The sequence below is a fragment of the Papaver somniferum genome, chromosome 1 (genome assembly GCF_003573695.1).
Source record: "Papaver somniferum cultivar HN1 chromosome 1, ASM357369v1, whole genome shotgun sequence".
Taxonomy (NCBI): Eukaryota; Viridiplantae; Streptophyta; class Magnoliopsida; order Ranunculales; family Papaveraceae; genus Papaver; species Papaver somniferum.
Genome location: NC_039358.1, coordinates 13955796 through 13974347, shown reverse-complemented (window position 1 = coordinate 13974347; position 18552 = coordinate 13955796). Strand labels below are relative to the sequence as shown.

Sequence of the window (18552 nt, the reverse complement as noted above, 5' to 3'; positions counted from 1 at the left end):
ATTTTGTGATGTACTTCCATTTACATGATGACTTTGGTTTTACTCTTTATCATTCTTACGCTTTCTAGTTGGCATCATCCCCCAGATTGGCATCCCATCATGTAGAATTGGTATGATTCGAAGTGGTGTCGTTGGCGTTGGCCCCCTCATCTTATCTCATCATTGAGTGATAGTAAACAAAACAGTTGTTTCTTTTCCTTCTCGAAGTCTCAGTATAACCTTTCCTTTGTTTAACCCCCAATACCTTCTCAAGATGATATATTACCGCTTTGTGGTTTTCTCTTGCATCAATTGTCACTCATCAGCCATTTCTTTATTCCAATCTTTAGTATTATCGGTAAAGTCTAGTTTTCATGATCTGGTTTGTCGTTGTATGATAGATCTATGTTGGTTCCCTCGTGATGCTGCATATGGTCTCCGAAGTAGTATTTAATAGAATATATTTATTATTTGCTTTCCCTTATTTAGAATAAGAGAATTATCTCCATCATAACTCTGGTATTTTCCATAGTAAAAAGGGTTTCCTATAGAACATTATTCTCAAGGGAAATTATCTTAAATCCAAGATGGTATCATCCAACCATCGATTCCTTTTCTAAAAACTCAAACAATGGCAGGAGAAAAGAAATCTCTTCACCCGGCTTTTGCCGTCACAAACATCAAACACCTAATCCCTGGTATCCTTGATATCAAACAAGATGAATATTCATCTTGGGGTTTTCTCTTTGAGATCCATCTCCAAGCACATGGATTGTTGTTTCTCATTGATGGTTCCACAAACCTTGCGGATATTGATGCCGTCACAGAAAAACAACTAGATGCTCTCTGTCGTCAATGGATGTTCGCCACCATGACCAAGGATTTGATGCTTACCGTTCACAAGAAAGGAAAAACCTCAAAGGAGATTTGGGATCACCTGAAGACTCTTTTTCAAGACAACAAAGGCAGCCGTGCTGCACATCTCGAAAGTAAGTTTATCAACCTTAAATTCTCTGATTGTACTAGTGTTGATGATTATTGTGACAAACTAAAATCACTGTCCGATCGCTTGAGTGACCTTGATTTTCTAATGAACGACAAACGTCTTGTGATCCAATTGGTTAACGGTCTTCCGGAGGAATACAATACCGTAGCCTCGTTTATACAATAATCCAAGCCTACTTTGGATGCCGCTCGATCTCAACTCCGCAGTGAAGAAATCCGACGAACTCATCACTCCACCTCTCCATCTCCGTCCGTCTTCGCTGCTGCTGCTCCAACATATCGTCACAGGAAAGGTTCCCACCAGCAGAATGACAGAGCCCAGCAGCAAAACGACCGAGCCCAGCAACAGCGCAACAGATCCCAACAGCACAGCAGCGCCCGTGTTCCCAGAGCCCAGCAGATTGACGGTCGAACTGGATACGGCCCAGCTGCTCCGTATAGTGCAAGCCCACCACTGCTGCCAACTCCTTATGGGCCCAGACAACCAAGCCCAGCGTATTGGCCTCCCTTTTGGGTTGTTCCACCCTGCCCCTACCCAACAAAGCCTCCTTGGCAGCAGCTCGACCAACTCCGCAGCCCACCTAATTCCAACTTCCGCAACAACCGACGTGGTCGATATTCTGGAGGTGGTCGTGTCCAAGCATACCTTGATCCTGCAACTGATTCCCTGCAACCCACGGATATCGCCGAGGCGTATAGCTCCATGCATCTACATAACGTTTTTAATTCTAGCAATGTACGATCCATCTTAGTTGGCAATGGCAATAACATTCCAGTTACGGCTTGTGGTACCAAGCTTATAACCCTTCCATCTCGTACTCTTCAACTCAAAAATACTCTTGTCGTTCCCGATATCATCAAAAAATTAGTTTCCGTTCGTAAGTTCACCACTGATAATCTTGTATCTGTTGAGTTTGACCCTTCTGGTTTTCTGTGAAGGATCTGAGTTCGAGGAAGATTATACTTCGCTGTGATAGTTCTGGGGAGATATACTCTATCACCAACTCTGCCGTGCCACCTACAAAATCGTCCCAGTTTTCTCCCATTTCTCTTGCCGTCTTTTCCCCAGATATTTTGCATAGCAGTCTCGACCACCATGGAAAGGCCATTTTAGATGTCTTACGTACAAATAAATCTATTTATTGTAATAAGAATAATTCTTCCAAACTTTGTCATTCATGTCAAGTTAGTAAACATGTTCGATTGTCATTTTATGAATCTAATTCCACTACTTTTGCACCGTTTGATATCATTCTTAGCGATTTATGGACCTCCCCTTTAAATATCGATACCAATATTCGCTATTATCTTATATTGCTTAATGGTTTCACAAACTATCTTTGGTTATACCCTTTAAAATTCAAGTCCCAAGTTTTCAGCAAATTTTTGGAATTTCATTCCTTCGCTCAAACTCAATTTGAACGTAAAATAAAATGTTTTCAATGTGACATGGTCCGTGAATTTGACAACTCTTCCTTTCATACATTTTCTCGTGACAATGGTCTTGTTTTTCGTTTCTCTTGTCCTCAAACCTCTTCCCAAAATGGCAAGGCCGAACGCATGATCCTCACAAACTTGCCCCTCGCTCCACTAAATGTGTCTTTCTTGATTTTTCTCCCAACCACCGTGGATACCGCTGTCTTGATCTTACCACAAATAAAATTATTATCTCTCGTCATGTAACGTTCGATGAAAATGTCTTCCCATTCGCAAATCTTCATACAAATACCCCTTCTAATGTCGAGTCTTTTCCTTACTCTACCCATCCGTCATATAATCTTTCATACAATTCTTCTCAAACTTCCACTGCTGTCAACCAACCCACCATCCCTATTCCTGGACCTGATACTCCTCCTCACTGTAGTCCTAACTACTCTCCCATGCGTCTGTCCAGCTCCCCCTACTTTCCTATCATGTACCTCACTCCACACGTCCAGCATCTGCTACCAGTCCTTCTCCTGTACCTCACTCCACACATCCAGCACCTGCTGCCAGTCCATCACGTCAGCAACACCTTCCCTCCAGTCTGTCCAGAGAGTCTATTCACGTCATTCTCAGACGTCCTCTCTGCCCAACTCCATCCCCACTTCAGTCAACTTCCCACCCACCCACGTCAATCACCCCAGCGAGTCTGTACCTCCATCCTCCCTACCCTCCAATTCCCCCCGACCACTACAGACCCTACACCATCCAATCCCCACAGACCCTCTACAGAACCTACCCAATCCACTGTATCCCCTTCCTCCACAGCACCTTCGATCCCTACTACTCCCTCCATTCCAACTTCTGCTCCTACCACAATAGCATCATCCCATAAAACTCACATAACTACAGCTCCCTCTCGTCCCAAAAATCGTGCCTCTCGTGGAATTTTACGCCCTATAAATCGTCTAAACCTTCATGTCCAAACCCGTAATCATATCTCTCCTCTTCCTCGATCTCACTTGTATGCTCTTAGGGACATAAGTTGGAATGCCGCCATGAAAGATGAGTACAATGCTATGTTGAAAACTAATGTGTGGGAACTTGTACCACGACCACGTGATGCTCATGTCATTCGTTCCATGTGGCTATTTCGTCACAAATATAATGCGGATGGTTCTCTACAGCGACACAAGGCACGTCTTGTTGCTAATGGTAAATCTCAGCAGGTTGGAGTTGATTGTTTTGAAACGTTTAGTCCGGTTGTCAAACCTACTACTATTCGTACTATTCTTACTATTGCTACTTCGCATTCTTGTCTAATTCATCAACTAGATGTTAAGAATGCTTTTCTATATGGTGACCTGACTGAGACAGTTTACATGCATCAGCCTCCGGGATTTGTTGATTCTGATTACCCTGATTATGTATGCCGACTACGCAGATCCCTATATGGTCTCAAGCAGGCTCCTCGGGCGTGGTCTCAGAGGTTTTCCAAGTTCATCACTGATTGCAGTTTTCGTGGTAGTATGTGTGATCCATCTCTCTTTGTTTATCAATCCGTCTCAGAGACGACATATTTACTGCTATATGTAGATGATATTGTTTTGACTGCCTGTAACAATGCTCTACTACACTGATTCATTAATCTAATGAAATATAATTTTCCATGTCTGATCTTGGGCCGCTACATCATTTTCTGGGTATTACTGTCACTCGATCATCTTCAGGGTTATTTTTATCTCAGTCAGTTTATGCTCAGGACATCATTGCTCGTGCCTCAATGACACAATGTAACCCAGTGGCTACTCCGGTCGATACCAACTCCAACATTAGTGCAACTTCAAGTCCTGCGATTAAGGATCCAACTCTATACAGAAGCCTGGATGGAGCGTTACAATACCTCACATTCACCCGACCAGATATTTCATATGTTGTTCAAGAGGTATATTTATTCATGCACGACCCATGAGAGCACCACATGCAGTCCCTCAAGCGAATCATCCGCTATCTCCAGGGAAACATTCATCACGGCTTGTTTCTCGCTGTCTCCACTACCACTAGTTTGACGGCATACTCTGATGCTGACTGGGCGGGATGCCCTGACTCTCGTCGATAAACCTTGGGTTACTGCATTTTTCTTGGTGACAACCTCATTTCTTGGTCATCCAAACGTCAGGCTACAGTTTCTCGATCCAGTGCTGAAGCTGAATAACGGGGGGCGGGGGGTGGCAAATGCTGTTACTGAAACTACTTGGCTTCGCAACCTCCTTCTAGAGCTTCATCTTCCTCTACGACGTGCTACTATTGTGTATTGTGATAATGTGAGTGTGATTTATATGTCTAGAGACCCTGTCCAACATCAGCGCACCATACATTTGGAAATCGATATACACTTTGTAGTGAACGAGTTCGTATTGGTGACATTCATGTTCTACACGTCCCCTTTGAAAACCAGTATGCTGACATCTTCACCAAAGGACTCCCTCGTCAGCTATTTATTCGTTTTCGGTATAGTCTTAGCGTTTTCTCCTCTCCCGCTCAGACTAAGGAGGTGTAATAGAATATATGTATTATTTGCTTTCCCTTATTTAGAATAAGGAGAATTATCTCCATCATAACTCTAGTATTTTCCATAATAAAAAGGGTTTCCTAGAGAACATTATTCTCAAGGGAAATTATCTTAAATCCAAGAGTATTTATATTGATATTGGAGATGCAAGGTTGTATTGATGCCGGTGAAAGTGAGGATGGTTGTCGAAGGTGGAGACGATATTAAGACATTCACGTAAGAACAATAATAAACTGGCTAGCTTTGTGTTTTCTTCCAATCCGGTGCAGTCTTGTATGCGAGAGTCGTAAGCCCCGAGGAGACAACAGAGGAAGTGGTCTTTCACTTGGTTTGTTCCTCTTATTTCTTCCCCCTCTCTTTTTCTTTCGGACTCAGTAACTTGTCTCATGCAATCGATTGACCCTCCAAAATACCACGACTTTATCAATCAAAGAATTGTTGCGTTTTATCCCCTTATCGTGATGGACCTGTGATCGCCTTGCTCCAGAATTTTGTACCTTTCTCTGCTGTTGTTCATGCTTCCGGTGGTATTTGACCAATTTGATGGCACCATGCATGCTGTGGCATGTTCGTATGGTTAGTTAGTGACGAGGGGTGCGCTGTGGAGGCTGGCTTCTGTGGTTCTTTTTCTTTATTCCATTGGTATCATTAGAGATACTCCCATCCCTTTTCTTTTAAATAAGAACGATCCAGTTCTTAAGTTGTTTTCTAGTTTTTTCATTTTGCTTGTATTGCATCTGCATTTTCTAATTCCTCGGTTGTTTTCCAATCTCACCATGTTCTTTGTATTATATCTGCTTTCTTGTGTGGGTATGAATGTCGTTGTTGATCTTTGCATCTTTGGGGTTGATAGTTTTTATTGACTTGGCAGTAGCAATCTCTTCGGATGACAGTGAGATGACGATGGTCATCGTGACTACTTTTGAAGCTGGGACTGGGGGTAGTAGCAGTTGTTGTCATGGGTGATGGCTGGGGATCCCTCGTTTGGAAGTTTGCTCTTCTGTTGATGATAGGTGATGCAGATGTCTGTTAAGAGTAGAGCTAGTGAAAAGAACTAGTCGAAGTCCGAAGCTATCTACAAGTTCTGCTAAGCGAACTTCTTCGCAAATAGTTATTGTGGAAGCGTGAACCTTCTCATTGATCCGGTTTTTCTCGGCTAAATCGGGACTCAATGCCGGCTTTATGGTTGTTTCGACTTTGTTGCAGCTGAAAATCATGAGTGTATCATGTGTTCGGAAATGTCCATGACGATGGTATCGTGAACAAAAACCTTTTCGGGGTTAGAAATGAATAAGCTCCGCCTTATTCGCAAGTCGCAGCGGGATAATAATTTGATAATGGGCGCGGACTTCAATGTTGGTGGCTATTTCGATTTAGTGGAATTGAAGTTTATTTGAAAGGGTTGCTGTTGTTACCCGTGATGGAGAATTGGAGATGATCATGGTGCTGTTTCGATGGTGCGGTCGAGAGAAGTAGGAGCATGGGTATTCTCGAGAAGATGGTATGAGTCTGTGGTGGTTTATCATCTTCGGCAATTGATAAATAGTGAAGGTTTGTATTGGACTGTCGTGGTGTTGCTGGCACTGATATTTGCAGTGATAACGGGTAGGAGCTGTAAGGAAAAAATGGAGAACCCGTGTACCACAGGTTCGATCTTATTGTTAGAATTCCTCTTGTTTTGAGGTGTAGCCTTTGGGCTTGACACCCTTCTTAGATCCAAGTCATAACTGATGTTATATGCATCTTTTGTATGAACTTGATCTTGGTGTGTTTAATTAGGTTTCAATCCTTCTCGAACTGAATGATGTAGAGTAGGATTATGCGTAGCCTCTAGGCTGGACACCCTTCTTAGATCCAAGTCACATTTCCTCCATCTCGTAGTAGAAGGCTCCGTTCTCATTGTTTACTCGACTTTAGTCTGGTTGTTTGAAGTCTCGTGTGTTGTCAACTTTGTGTACTTCTCTTGAGGTCTTCGGGTCTTAGAATCGTTCATGTTGGTGTTTCTCTCGAAACAGGTGCTCCTCTACCCCGCAAAGCCTTATAAACGCTTCGATATATATCATTGGTTGAGGCCGTGACAACAACTAGGGACTACTGTCCTGTCATGTAGAACTAACATGCTCTGGAATAGTGTCGTGTTGGTTCTGATGGTCTGCACACTGAGCTGGTCGTGTTTTTCAAGAGTGGAGCTGCTGGCGGGTTTACTATACAGCTTTCGAGTTTAAATTTCCGAAACCCCTAGTGTTAAGTCTCCACAGGTTGATTTTTCCTTTTGTCTTCTCTCCTTGATTGTTAGCATCTCGGGTCATTATTCTTACAACATCCTTCCCTTGTAGGCTTCGGGTTTGTTCATCTATTGTTCTCACAGCAATTCTTTACTTCCCTGTATCTTCTCTACTCGATTAAATTTAATCGTTTTAAGGGAATCTGTAGGGAAACTTTGTCGGCAGCAATTAGCTTTCAAATTGTGTCTTGTAGGTTGAATCTTCGGCTTTAATTTTGATGATGCCTCTTCTTGACTTCGCCAGTTGATGGTATAAGGTAGTGGTGTCCTCGGGTGACAACAGAGTGATGGTTTTGATGGCGGGCGAGGATTTTGGTGTTGGTAGTTATCATTTGTTAGATGTATGAGTGGCGGAGAGAGTTTTAATGGTGGGTGCGGATTTTGGTGGTCGAGTGTTGGATATAGCAATATCGGAAGTATGATGAATGGGGTGAGACTCATCTTTGTAATTGTTTTCGGTTGTTGGGAAAGTACATGTCTGTAGTTGCTTTCAGATTGTTTTTGCTGATTGAATCTCCAGATTTTATGTTGGTGACGCTGTCATTAACTTCGGCAATTGATAGACTGGAGACAGTTTTGTGATTAAGAGCATCTGAAACTTATCTTTGTCTTTGATGAAAGTCATCATCCACAGGCATTGGTTCCCATCCCCCCTCTTTTTCGATTCCAAATTAGCTATGTCGTTGAAGTTCTTTGTTTCTTGGGTGTTCGATAAGAGTTACTGCTTTCGGTAGTGAAGATGGAGGCCAATGGTGTGAGGTAGCATGCTCGATATTGTGCCTTCACCTTAATCTTGGTCTTTCTTTCTTTTCTGCTGACATTTACCACCTAAATAGTGGCCTCGACTTGCACTTTTCACCTATTTAGGTGATTCACTATTTAGATGAATCAGATGGGGTTCTTTCTTCGGGAGTTGGCAAGCAGTTAATGTGCAAGCTAAAACTCTCCACTTCTCGCTGCTTCGGTTCTTCTATTCCCGCAGGCTTAGTCTTTCGTTAGCAACTTCAAGTCTTACACAAAAATGAATCAAAAACAAGCAACCATGGAAACTTCATATCGGAAATTGAATCAGCGGACATGATATTAATAAATATGTTAACCAACTATTTCGGATCAGTTCAAGGCGAGAGAGGGTTTGAAGCTGCGTTTTAGCTGTTGTCATCGAAGTTCCGTGTCTGATGTTATCGAGCAGAAAGAGGAAACGTAAACAACAATCCAAATGGGTGACGATGGTGCTACTTGGTTGAAGACATCGGATAAGTGATGTTCTCGGTATCCTGATGTCGAGGCACTTAGTGGGATGAAGACATCGGATAAAAAGGTAGGTGGAGTAACAAGGACGTTTTGTTGTTTTTTCCTTTGTCTTCTCGGCTTACCTAGGCCTGTCAATGGATACCGATTATCCAAAATTCGATACTGATAATCCGTTAGCCGTTACTACTATCATCCGACATAGCGGTAAACAGATACCCGATACCGATAAGCTAACGGATAATCCCTTCTTAACGTAACGGTAGTGGAACCGTGTATTTCCGTTAGGTTTAGTTCTGTTATCCCGTAACGTGCATATTGCACGTGTAAGTTCTTATACCCAGGGTGTATTCGTCGAATGAATCTCATTCTCCACTTCAGTTTTATCGACACAACACAGAGAAAAAGAGAGAAAACTAGGGCTGAATCAATCATCGTTTTCTCTTCGTTAGAAATTATCGTCTTCTCTATAGAAATCATGTGTGATTACTGATTAGATACTAGGGTTTTCTTCTTCAATTTCCTTTGAGTTTAATTTCAATCTTCAAAACTCAATTTTCAATTTAGGGTTTCTGAAATTAGGGTTCACATTTCAGATTTGTGAAATTAATCATGTCCCGAAGCGAGAGAGGAGCATCAAACAATGTTGGGTCTTCACATAATCTCTTGTTTTCAGTTGCATCACATTTACCTGCTGCTGCTGCATCCAACCAAGTTCAAGGTTCTAGAATTAATTCAACACCTGATTTTGTTACACCTGCAATTCGTCCTAGAGAAAAAGATGTAGAAGTAGATGAAGACCCAGTTATAGCTGAAGAGAAGAAAAAACTGTGCTCAGTAAGGTCTGATGTATGGGTTGATTTTGATAGGAAAATTGGAAAGAAGGTTGGGATACTTATAACTAAATGCAAACATTGTCACAAAAAGATACCTGCTCCCAGTAAACAAAGAACCAACCGCTTGCATTACCATGCTAGAATCTGCATGGAAAAGCCTGAGAATAAGAAAGGACAAAGGAAGATTACTTCTGTCAAAACAGGTAGTGCTCAAACCAAGTTATCTAATTGGAAGTATGATGTTGTTGCTACTAGGATACTAGTTGCCAAAATGATTGCTAAACATGGTTATCCAATCACTATAGTTGAGCATCCTTATTTTAGAGAGTTTGTTAAGTCTCTGAATCTTACTGCTAAGCTTTACACTAGGAATACAATTAGGGAAGACATCATGAGACTAACAACTGAGTTCAAATTGCAATTACAAGAACAATTTGACAATATTACATCTAAATGTAGTTTAACAACAGATATGTGGTCATGTAAGCATACAAAGGATGGTTATTGTTGTGTGGCACTGCATTACATAGATGATGAGTGGAAACTAGTTAAGAAAACACTAGCATGTACTTTAGTTCCATCACCACACTCTGGAGAAGTTCTAGCATCTGTAGTGAAATCAGTGTGTCTAGATTAGAACATAGACAATAAGCTTTTTCTTGTAGCTACTGACAATGCTAGGTCCAACAATGTTATGATGGAAAATCTGAAGAAATGGCTTGATAGCAAAGACAGTTTAGTTCTTAATGAGGATATGTTCCAAATGAGGTGTATGAATCATGTATTGCACTTGATTGTTGGGTGGGGAATCAAAGTAGCTGCTCCATTTATAGATGCAGTTAGAGAGTGTGTAAAATATGTCAAGTCAAGTCAGGCTAGAAAAGAGAGATTTGAATGTGCAATGGCCCAAGTTAAGCTTCCTGCTTCAAAGTCTGTGGATTTAGATGTGGATACCAGGTGGAATTCCACCTTTAAGATGCTAAAGGATGTAATTTTTTTGAGACAAGCTTTTGTTAGGCTTGGATAATGACTTCAGATACTACCATCTTCTCAGGAGTGGCAACAAGGAATACATATATGTTTTGGGTTCACCATAAACAAGATGGTTTCATTCTCCAAATACCTAGTCCTTACTCTTCTCATGTGCTACTAGTTAGAAAGAAGGATTCTAGTTGGCGTATGTGTGTTGATTACAGGGCACTTAACAAAGTTTCTGTCAAGGACAGATACCCAATTTCAGTTGTTGATGAGTTGATTGATGAGCTAAATGGAAAGACAATTTTTTCAAAGGTGGATTTGCGTTTTGGTTTTCATCAAATCAGGTTATTCGATGCAAATATTCACAAAACGGCTTTCGGGACACATGATGGTCACTATGATTTCTTAGTAATGCCATTTGGATTATCTAATTCACCTGCAACATTTCAGAGTTTAATTAACGATGTGTTTCGACCTTACCTTTGAAAATTCGTCTAGGTATTTTTCGATGACATATTGGTTTATAGTAGCTCTTTATCTGAACATCTCCAGCATTTAGAGATTGTGATTGACTTATTAAGAACACACAAGTTCTTTCTAAAACAATCTAAGTGTGATTTTGCAAAATACTTTATTGGATATCTTGGCCATGCCGTTTCAGCTGAAGGAGTTGCTGTGGAAGAAGATAAGATTTAAAGCATTAAGAATTGGCCTATTCCTTCTACCATTAAAGATCTTAGAGGATTCCTAGGTTTGGCAGGTTATTATCGTAAATTTGTGAAATATTATGGGAAAATTTGTGTTCCACTCACTAAGTTGTTAAAACAAGATGCTTTCAAATGGTCTGAACAAGCTTCAACAACATTTAATCAACTCAAGCGTGCGTTTACCAGCACTCCAGTTTTAGCATTACCAGATTTTACAAAAGAATTTTGTTTGGAATGTGATGCTTCTGGTAATGGATTGGGAGCAGTTTTAATGCAGTCTAACAAGACTATTACTTATTACAGCTAACCTTTGTTAGGTAAGAATTTGAATTTATCAGTCTATGATAAGGAGATGCTTGTTATTGTCTCTGCAGTAAACAAATGGAGACCTAATTTGCTTGGAAGACATTTCAAAATTTACACAGATCATAGAAGTCTTAAATATTTTCTTGAGCAAAGATTGTCTTCTCTCAAACAAAAAAAAAATGGTTGTCTAAACTATTAGGATATGATTATGAAATCATCTATCGATGTGGAGCTGCAAATAAAGCTACTGATGCTTTATCAAGAATGGCTAATCCTCAACTTTTGACCATCTCTACTCCCATTTTTTATGGACTCAATGAAATTGTTCAAGAATGTCATACAAATGCTTTCTTAGGAGTTCTTATTCAAAATTTTCGCAAAGACCCAACTTATAAACGTAATTACTCATATGTTGATGGAGTTTTACGTTTTAAAGATCGAGTTGTTGTAGTATCTACTTCTGAATGGTGTGCTAAACTACTTCATGAGTTCCATTCAACTCCGATAGGTGGACACTCTGGGTATTTGAGAACTTTCAAGCGCCTTCAACAAAAGTTTTATTGGAAAGGTATGAAATCTTCCATCTAGACATTTATACATCATTGTGATGTTTTTTAGCGCAATAAATATGAAGCTTCAGCACCTCCTGGATTACTACATCCGTTATCTATTCCTACTGATGTCTGGATTAATATTTCTATGGATTTTATTGATGAGTTTCCTTTATACAACAAGAAGAACTCCATATTAGTGGCAGTGGATCGTTTATCTAAGTACGCTCACTTTATAGCATTATCACATCCTTATACTGCTTCCACTATTGCCGAAGTCTTTATACGTGAAATTGTTCGTATGCATGGCATGCCTAAAACAATAGTTAGTGATCGGGATCCTATTTTCATGAGTAATTTTTGGGAGACATTCTTTACTCTGCAAAATACTCATCTTTGCAAGAGTTCAAATTATCATCCTCAAACAGATGGGAAAACTGAGGTAACCAATAGAACTTTAGAATGTTATATACGTTGTTTTCCTAGTATTCGTCAAACAAATTGGTCTAAATGGATTTCATGGGCTGAATGGTGGTATAACACCAGTTATCATTCATCCATAAAAATGACTCCCTACCAGGATTTATATTGTAAAGCTCCTCCAACAATTTCTACTTATCATCCTGTCACAACTCTTGTGCATGTTGTAGATGATTTACTAAGATCTAGAGATCATATTTTGAAAATTCTCCACTCCAACTTACAAGATGCTCAGGTCAGGATGAAAAATTATGCAGACAAGCATAGAACTGAACGTTCTTTTGTTGTCAATGATTGGTTCATCCGTTGTTATCAACATTGATTTACCTGAGTTAATACTGGATCGCAAGATGTTCAAAAAAGGGAATACTACAGGTACGCGATGGCTTATTAAATGGAAAGATCGCTCAAATGATGAAGCAACTTGGGAGGATGCGGAGCAATTATCGATAGTTTTCCAGACTTTCAGACTTGAGGATAAGTTGTTTTTCAGGCGGGACGAGATGTTGCAGTACCAACTCCTTAGTCTCTACTTCCTTATTTAGTATTTCCCTGTTTAGTTATTACTTTGCTTAGATAGGCAGTTGCCTTAATTCTTCTAGTTCTCTTTAATTATTGCAACTTGTTTAACAAGTTATGCTACATATAAATATGCTAGTCTTGTTTACGAAAAGACAGTGAGTTAATGACAATTCAGTTTATACTTAAGTTAGTTTTCTTATCAGAGCTGGTGGCTGACCCCCAATCAAAAAATTTATCCGGCCCTATTACTTGTTTGGGAGGCTTTCTCCAGTGTTAAAGGTGTAGAACGCTAACACCTCCGTGCAGGAAGGCAAACCAGTAAGAACACTGATCCTTCTCTTTTCACTTACAAATAAATAAATGATGCCGATTAGGGTTTAGTCTCGTTTTTTGTTTTGTATTTTTCGTTGTTTTTGTTCGGATCTTACTTAAATTACCATTTGATTTCATCATATTCGAGTTTTATTCTTATCTCTTAGGGGGGTGTTTGAGTTTCAAGTTTTCTGATTTTTTTCTTGGAAAAATTGTCAGATTTGTTTGAAGAACTGGGGCTTTTTAAAGTTCTCTATGCTTGAAAACTTAGGGCTTCCTCTTTTATAACACCAGAATATATACTTATGTTGGTTGTTGTTCTGATTGATTTTTAATGTTGTGAAATTTCTATTAGGGGGTTCTGTTCAACAGCCACTTTAACTCTTTAACTCTGGCTGGTGATGTTCTATTAACGTTAAATTCTGCTAATACTTATTGGGGAAGAAGAACACGAACATAATCAGATGGCACTAAAAAATGTCACAAAGAGGTGGTTTTCCAGGGGCACTAGAAGCGGTGATACCAATAATAGATTTGAGATTGTAAGAATGTTGCCTTATTAGTGTTCTTACTTCCTTAATCATCCTTTTCAAGTCAAAAAAAAGATTCTTACTCTTATTGTTGTTGCACTCAGATTAGGGATGATAAATTGGGAGATTTTTGTGTACGGCTTGAGCAGGCTACTGAGGAAGCAAACCAACTCAGGGATGAATACAATACTATATGTGTACGCCCCTTCCTTTGATTCCCATTTCGTATCCCTGCTTAAATTATTTCCTTTTGCTTTCTACTCTCAGTAATTCTCTAGGAGGATTAAGCAGCCAGCTAATTTACCTATGTGTAATACCAATATGCATGGATGCTACACTACACTGATTAGTATTATTGTTATTGTTGTTATATGTTTCTTTTGCAGGCCATAAAAAGGAGATTTCCTAGGGATCAACGCATATGGTTAGGGCTCATTTGCAGTCTTACTGCTGACATAGGTCTGAATTTTAAATTTATCTCGCAAAGGAGCAAAGCCGTCAATGAAAAAGAGTCGCAATTGTTAGCTATTCGTACCAAAAAACAAGAGTTACAATTTCGTCGGGCACGTATATTTTAGTCGGGCGTGTGCTTACTTTCAGCTATGTGAGTTTACTACTCCTCGTCCCAAATTAGTTGCTTAATTAGAATTTTGCAAATATATACTCCTTCCGTCCCATTATTAAGTGACGTAGTTGAAGTTTGCACAAATTTTAAGGCAAGCAAGGAAAAAGAGATTTTTAAGCATTTTTTACAATTATATCCTTATGGATAATAATTAATAAAATTTTGAAATGATTTATCTCTCAAACTACACCACGGATGTTCGCAAACTTTATACCATTGAAAAGCATTTTAAAACACTTACGTAACGAATATAAACATGCCTATCAAATTATGCATATTTCTTATATTTCTTATAATCAATTAAAAGGGTAATTTTAGAAATATCTTCTTGTTTAGTGATATAGGTCACTTAATGATGGGACAAGATTAAAAACCAAATAGATCACTTAATGGTGGGACGGAGGGAGTAATATACTAGTTTTTAGTTCAAGAATCCTTCTTGATAATCATGAAATTTAGGGGAAAATATCGACATCTTTTGGCACGTTTTTGCTAAAAAAAAACCTCATGTATGCAATTAAAGTGGCACAGAGGGATTATTATTGTTAGCTACTTGAAGGAAGTATTCACATGAATCTCTAACGATATATGTTGCGATCAATGTAGTCAATATCGGCCGTATCGGCCGATATATCGGGGATATTTCGGATATCGGCCCAGAACGATACGATAAGAAGGATATCGGGGATACGATATTCGCCCGATAATATCGGCCGTATCGGTCGAATATCGGCCGTTTCGGTCGATACGAAATTTTCCTATATTTCCCGATATGAGACGGTATTGGTCGTTTTCTATAAAGTTTAAGGGTAATTTTGGCGAAGAAAGTCTTCCAGGTGGTAGTAGAGGTGCATGTAGCTCTCGAAGCAAGTTACTAAAGTTACTCTTTTGTTTTTTTGATAAAATTGATGTTATCTATTATATCTTATCCGAAAATGTGTGGAGAAAATGTTTAATATAAAATTATAGTCTCTAAATCTAGAACCGATATTATACCGATATTTCAACGATAATATCCCCGATATAAAATCGTACCAGTATATCGGTCCCGACCGAGATGAACCGATATCCGATATTAACTACATTGGTTGCGATATAAGTAATGTGCAATGTTCTGAAAACAGGCCCGGACATCGAATCTGAAAAATTATTGGATCAGGGTCAAATGGTTTAACCACTGTATCAACCCGGGTTCACTTGGTCAAATGTAAAGATAGTTACGAAGCCCTATTTGTTAACAACTCTTTATTTTTAATTGTCCCCCACCTTTTCGGCCTCCCATCTCTCTCTTTTCTTCTTTTTTTGTTCCTTGGTTCCTCCTTCGTTACATACACAGTACTCGTTGATTTTATTTCTTTTTTATCTTCACTAAATATCACAGCATCACAATCAATATTTGTCTTGATTATAAATTGTTGTTTGTGCATCATAACAGTAACAACATCGATTAAAAAGAAAGCATGGAAATAGATTTAGGGTTTGCAATTTGATGAGATCTGATTTTTAGTCATGTATCTTCATTGTTATTCTTCTGTTTTTTAGATTTGTAATTTGATGAGACCAGATTTTTAGTCATGTTTCTTATAAACCTGTCTCCAAATTTGAATAATATGTTAATTATATTGATAAAGATTCAGAAGAACACACCGAAAAACCTTTTTTTTTTTTTTTTTTTCTTATTTAGGATTATCCAACCCATTTAAATGGCACTGGGTACGCTGAGTCACGGGTCAATACGACCAGGTCACCCGTTTTACACAAAAGAAGCCAGTTTTTACTTAATTTGCTGGGTCACTGATTATCCAGCTCGGAAAGGTGACTGGGTCACCGAGTCACTGGGTTGTCCGGCCGGGCCGGACCGATTTTCAGAACATCGATAATGTGGGGGTATAGATATCCTAACTTTACATTCTCTATGCATGCGTGTACTATGGTGTGCTCCGTTTAGACTATTAATGCTCCTTTAATCTATGTATATTAGAATTCTTAACGATTCCAGGTTAACTTGTGTTTTTCTAAGATTTTTGACGAAATCCTGTGGATGTGATGAGCAAAGAAACTTTTAAACCCCTTTTGACTTTAATATGTTCACTTTAGTCGTTTCAAATGCTTAGATCAATTATACTGCTGTTTGAGGCATGTGTAGAGCGGTATAAACCAACTCCCTTTTAAGCAATGACTTTTTAGTCTTGTTCAAGCAAGATGTGGAATAAAGCAATACATCAGCTGCCTAGGCTCTGTTAATATATCATTAGAAGTAGGTTTTTTCTTTGCCACTAGTTGTTTCATTGGCCGCTGTTCCGGCGATGGGTTTGCTAACTCATGATTTGTTTTTTTATTGATATAATTTTGTCCCTTTTGGGTAACAGAGAGCCACCAAAGAAGAAACATTGTTTTTTTTTATTAGGGTCCTAATGGTTTTACTAGTTTTTTTCTTAATTTGTGAATCACCACTTTCTTTAATCATATGCATATCATTTTTATTCAGCCACACTTCCCACATTACAAAAGCTCACTTTCAGATGGTGGTAGCTTGAGGTTCAAAATGAGCTTATCCGGGCAACACAGATGGTTCAACCAACACAGATTGGGAAACTACTAAAACAAAGTAGTTACTTTTTCCAACTAAGAATTTGACTTCCAGATGGTCGACTACATCCGAAAAGCATGATGCCGCACGCAGCTTGTTAGTTTCTCATAGCTGTGGCCTGTGGGTCTATGACAGATTTTTCAGTCGGAGATGGGAAACGCATATATACAAGAAAACATTGGAAAGTCTTACAGATAAAGAGGAAAAGGGGAGCCAACACTCTCAAGTATAAAAAGAGAAAATCTACATACCTGAGACCAAAATCTATGACCAAAAAGCAAGTACCTTGTTTTCTTTTTCTTCTTTAGTGATGATTCTCTAGTATACACATTGTACGACCATATCTGACAAAATCTACAAGAAAAATCATAATACTGCAAGTTTTCCTTCATAAGCATTTCCTTGACAAAATTCTCTAAAGAAACAGAACCACTACCGGCTTTAATCAAGCCGTTAATCAGTGTATTATAAGTAATTAAATCTGGTTTCAATCCCTTTACTGTCATTTCCAACACAATCTCAAATCCCCTTGTAACCATTCCCTGTTCACACAGCCCATGTAACAATATATTGTATGTCACCACTGAGGCGTCAATTTTCTTCTCATTCATTAACTTAAATACCTCCCAAGCTCTCTCATTTTTTCCATGTTTGTACTGCATATGAATGACAGTGTTCATGGTGATTTCGTTCGGGTTTCTTAACCACAAGAAAATTCCGTATCCTTCTTCGAATTGATCCGTTTTACTTAACCAATAAATCAACTTGTTCCAAGCACGAATGCTGATTACAATGTTCGAGTGTCGTATGTACTCGATTAACTCCAGAACTTCATTACTTTGTCGTTGCTTCATTAGTCCATTTAGACATGTTACATAACTAGCCTCATTGATTTCAATTCCTGTTGTACTCATAAATCTCAATAAAGAATACGCCTCTTGCCCTTCACCCAAATCACTGTAGTACTTGATGAATAAGTTGAAGCTAATTGAATCTGGTTCCAACCCAAGAATATGCATCCTCCCAACAACTCCTAGAGCTTCTTTTATTTGTTTCCGGTGCAAAAATGCTTTGATGATTGTATTGTGCGTGTACGTATTCGGTGGTTCGACGGTTTTGTTCATCTCCATGCACTCCAAAACCCTGAATACTTCATCAAAATTGTCCGATAGACATAAAGATTTCACTACCGCGCTATATGTGACAACGTCGGGATAAATACCTTCTAACTGCATCTTGGAGAAAAGTTTCCATAGAGCGTCTTCTTGACCCATTTCGCCAAGCTTGTTGTGTGTGTACATATTTCATCATCAAACACGTGTATACTGGAAGACACATGGAGAGCATGCGGACAAAGTCATCAAAACATGATGACACACGCCCACAACCAAGAAGCCCGTCCCGTCGACGTCGGATCTTTGCCCGAAGAAATCTAAGGGCAGAAGTTAAAAGATGTATCGAAAACACGATGTACTGCGGAGCACCAAATAACTCCCGAAGAGTTACTTTATCTCATCCCCAAAAGAAGCTAAGATCAACGGTGAAGAGAAGGTTAACTGACATGGATGTGACAGGGGCAGAAGACACTTGTCTGACACGAGC

General features: G+C 39.2%; 2 protein-coding genes across 2 annotated transcripts; one reads left to right on the top strand and one right to left on the bottom strand.

Moving 5' to 3' along the window:
* The first annotated feature begins 610 nt into the window (after positions 1-610).
* Positions 611-1150, top strand: LOC113351079. Its single transcript, XM_026595161.1, has one exon. It carries the CDS (start codon positions 611-613, stop codon positions 1148-1150), a length of 540 nt encoding a protein of 179 aa, XP_026450946.1.
* Positions 1151-17138: 15988 nt separating this feature from the next.
* On the bottom strand, positions 17139-18224 carry LOC113350867 (pentatricopeptide repeat-containing protein At4g31850, chloroplastic-like). The gene has a single exon (XM_026594991.1). It carries the CDS (start codon positions 18222-18224, stop codon positions 17139-17141), a length of 1086 nt encoding a protein of 361 aa, XP_026450776.1.
* Between the last annotated feature and the right edge of the window lie 328 nt (positions 18225-18552).